This window comes from Montipora foliosa, chromosome 8 (assembly GCF_036669935.1).
Source record: "Montipora foliosa isolate CH-2021 chromosome 8, ASM3666993v2, whole genome shotgun sequence".
In the NCBI taxonomy this organism is placed as follows: domain Eukaryota; kingdom Metazoa; phylum Cnidaria; class Anthozoa; order Scleractinia; family Acroporidae; genus Montipora; species Montipora foliosa.
Window position 1 is genome coordinate 3,216,993 of NC_090876.1, and position 2,500 is coordinate 3,219,492.

General features: G+C 40.5%; 2 protein-coding genes across 2 annotated transcripts in view; one reads left to right on the forward strand and one right to left on the reverse strand.

Moving 5' to 3' along the window:
* Positions 1-2,338, forward strand: part of LOC137967589 (sodium/glucose cotransporter 4-like) — a 20,353-nt gene extending 18,015 nt beyond the window's left edge. Inside the window, exon 15 of the mRNA XM_068814105.1 lies at positions 280-2,338. Within this exon, the coding sequence (XP_068670206.1) occupies positions 280-497 (218 nt within the window). The 3' untranslated portion in view covers positions 498-2,338. The remainder of the gene's footprint in view (positions 1-279) is intronic.
* Positions 2,309-2,500, reverse strand: part of LOC137967592 (potassium channel subfamily K member 17-like) — a 6,250-nt gene continuing 6,058 nt past the window's right edge. The window contains exon 2 of the mRNA XM_068814108.1: positions 2,309-2,500. This exon is cut by the window's right edge and continues 1,194 nt beyond it. The gene's annotated coding sequence lies outside the window, so the exon portion shown is untranslated.

A 2,500-nucleotide genomic window follows, 5' to 3' on the forward strand; every position in this document is an offset into this window, starting at 1 on the left:
GGTGGCCATGTTGTTGTACAGAACAATGCTGTAAAATGTCTTTTGGGAATTTGACTCTTTTATTATGCAAAACTTCTGGGGTCATTTTCTATTGTTTTGTACACTAACATGGCCATCTCATCACGTGGATGAAAACCAAGAATAGTGCGTCTTTTAAAACTAGTGAAGCGTTCTCGAAATCAAATTCAAACCGGTCAGAATGCCCACTCCTGAGACGTTTTCGGACTTGCGCACAAAATTCCAACTATCGTCTTACTCGATGCTGTGGCTGTGTTTCAGAGCACAACGTGGAGTCAAAAATCAAGCGTTTTTACTCGTGGTTCTGTGGCTATGAAGCAGGGACCGAAGAAGCGAAGAAAGCTGCCCTCGAACAACACGAGCGTCTTGCTCAGATCACGTCCCTGGAAAGAGATCCTGTTGCAAAGATCTTCCTCAACGTCAATGTTGGCATCATCCTCATCATTGGTCTCATTCTCTTCATATATTTTTCTGTATAATTTCCCCGTAGATTGTTTGAAGACTTGGGAAAAGTGTCAGGGTTTTTTGTCGCTTCTTAGCATTTTAACATTGTAAAACAAAAGCAAATGCAATGCCCAGCGTTAGTCCGGAAAAATAGGTACCTTTACGAGTATGAGTTTTGACTGCTCGTTTTTAGCGAAAATACTTAGAAAATTTATAACCCGTACGATTAATCTTACTCTTTGTTAGCAGTTTAGGTTGCTCAGTTATTCTTATTGCTGGTAACTGAGCCTTTTTCGGATCAGAAAATTCCAAAACCGCTACCGTGTTGTTGACCTGTTTTGACACGACGACATTAGGGCCGTTTATACGAAATAAAAATAAGCCGCGGCTAACTCTGGCTGCGGCTTACGTAAGCCGCGAAAGGAACTATTTATACGAGTATAAACTCCTCGGCCAGGATAAGCCGCGGCTTGAGAAAGCCGTGAACGTAGATTTTGTAACATTTATACGGGGTGTTCGCGGCTTACGTAAGCCGCGGCCAGAGTTAGCCGCGGCTTATTTTCTCTCGTATAAACGGCCCTATTTTTGCAAAACCTCGTACTAAAATGACGACGGTATCACGTTTTTTCCGCCAAAATGACGCTGGTTTGCGCGCGCTCACTGTTGTTCTACGAGAAAATGTCGTACTCGTAGTCGTTCTCGTCCTAGAATCTAAAGCTCTCTAATAACCGAGCGTGGACTGTGTCTGTAAGGGATCTTTGTTGACGTCATTGTTTACATTTACAAGTCATCGTGCTATTTACCAATTGACTTCAAAAGGTAAAAGAACTCGTTAAACTTAGTGAAGGACGGTGCCCACTAATTCAAAGATATTTTTGCCCCAGTTTATGATTATGCAGGAAATGTAGATCTTAACAAGTGTTGTTGAAATCCAAAAAGAAAATTGGGGGTAACCACGCATTTTCCAAAGATAATTCATGAATAATATTTGTAAAATGCTTTAAGATACAAAGCAATGTATGGCGTTCTTTCTGAAATTGAAGCTTAATTATCTCACAAAAATGCATGGCTACCCCAGTTTTCTTTTTGGATACCAAGAGTACTTACTAATATCTCCTTTCTCCGGTTAGTTTTAAACTGCGCAAAAATATCCCTGTATTAGTAAAAGCATCACTGATATATAGGAAACCAGAGTATCTCAAGATGCGCAGAACGTGTGCGCAATAACAATAGTAAGCACCGTCCTTAAATCTCCAATTTTTGCCAATGGCAAAGGCACTAATGATGCCATTATACATTCCTTTGTAAAATTTCGAATTTTCAAAGCATCATTGCTCAGAGATCATCGGGTATCGTTCAAATTTTCAGCATTAGCTCATTATGCAATGCACTTTCTATACATTTAATACTTTAGACCTATTCTTTGCTGACTGATTAGAAAATGATAGCCTTGTGCTAATGAGACAAAACATGTGAACGAAGATTCCCCGACATACTGCATGGTTCGATTCGCGCTCGCCCGCGTGGCATTTTTTCTGTGTGGAATAGAAATGGGGCACAGCAAACCGTGTACTTCCCATAGAAGCCAAGGTCTTTGAGTTGGCTTTAACTAGGCTCGGATTTCCAGCCGTTGGCAGGTCGTTGTGTTGGCACAGCACTACTCCCCGAGTGGGGAGTTGCAAGAACAACGGACCCACTTGAGTCTAGTTTCGCGGATATATTTTTTTACCTGTTGGCTTGCTTTGCTTTTTCGTTGTTTATCATGTCATGTGTTGTCTTAATATTTACCCTTGGTTTGTGGAGTTGTATGTTGCAAATAATTTCAGTTGTAGCTGTTGCAAAACAGTGGAATTAAAAAGTAATGTTTCTGTTGAAATGTTAATTAACAAAAACTGGGGTTCTTTATCGTGGTAGAAACAGAAAGGTTACTATCAACTTTCTACTAACCAACACTTCACTACAATGTTGTCTAACTCTGATGACTGTCATCTTCACAGAGCGAAGGAAACTAAGAGTCGGGTTGACTTTTTGGCGAAAC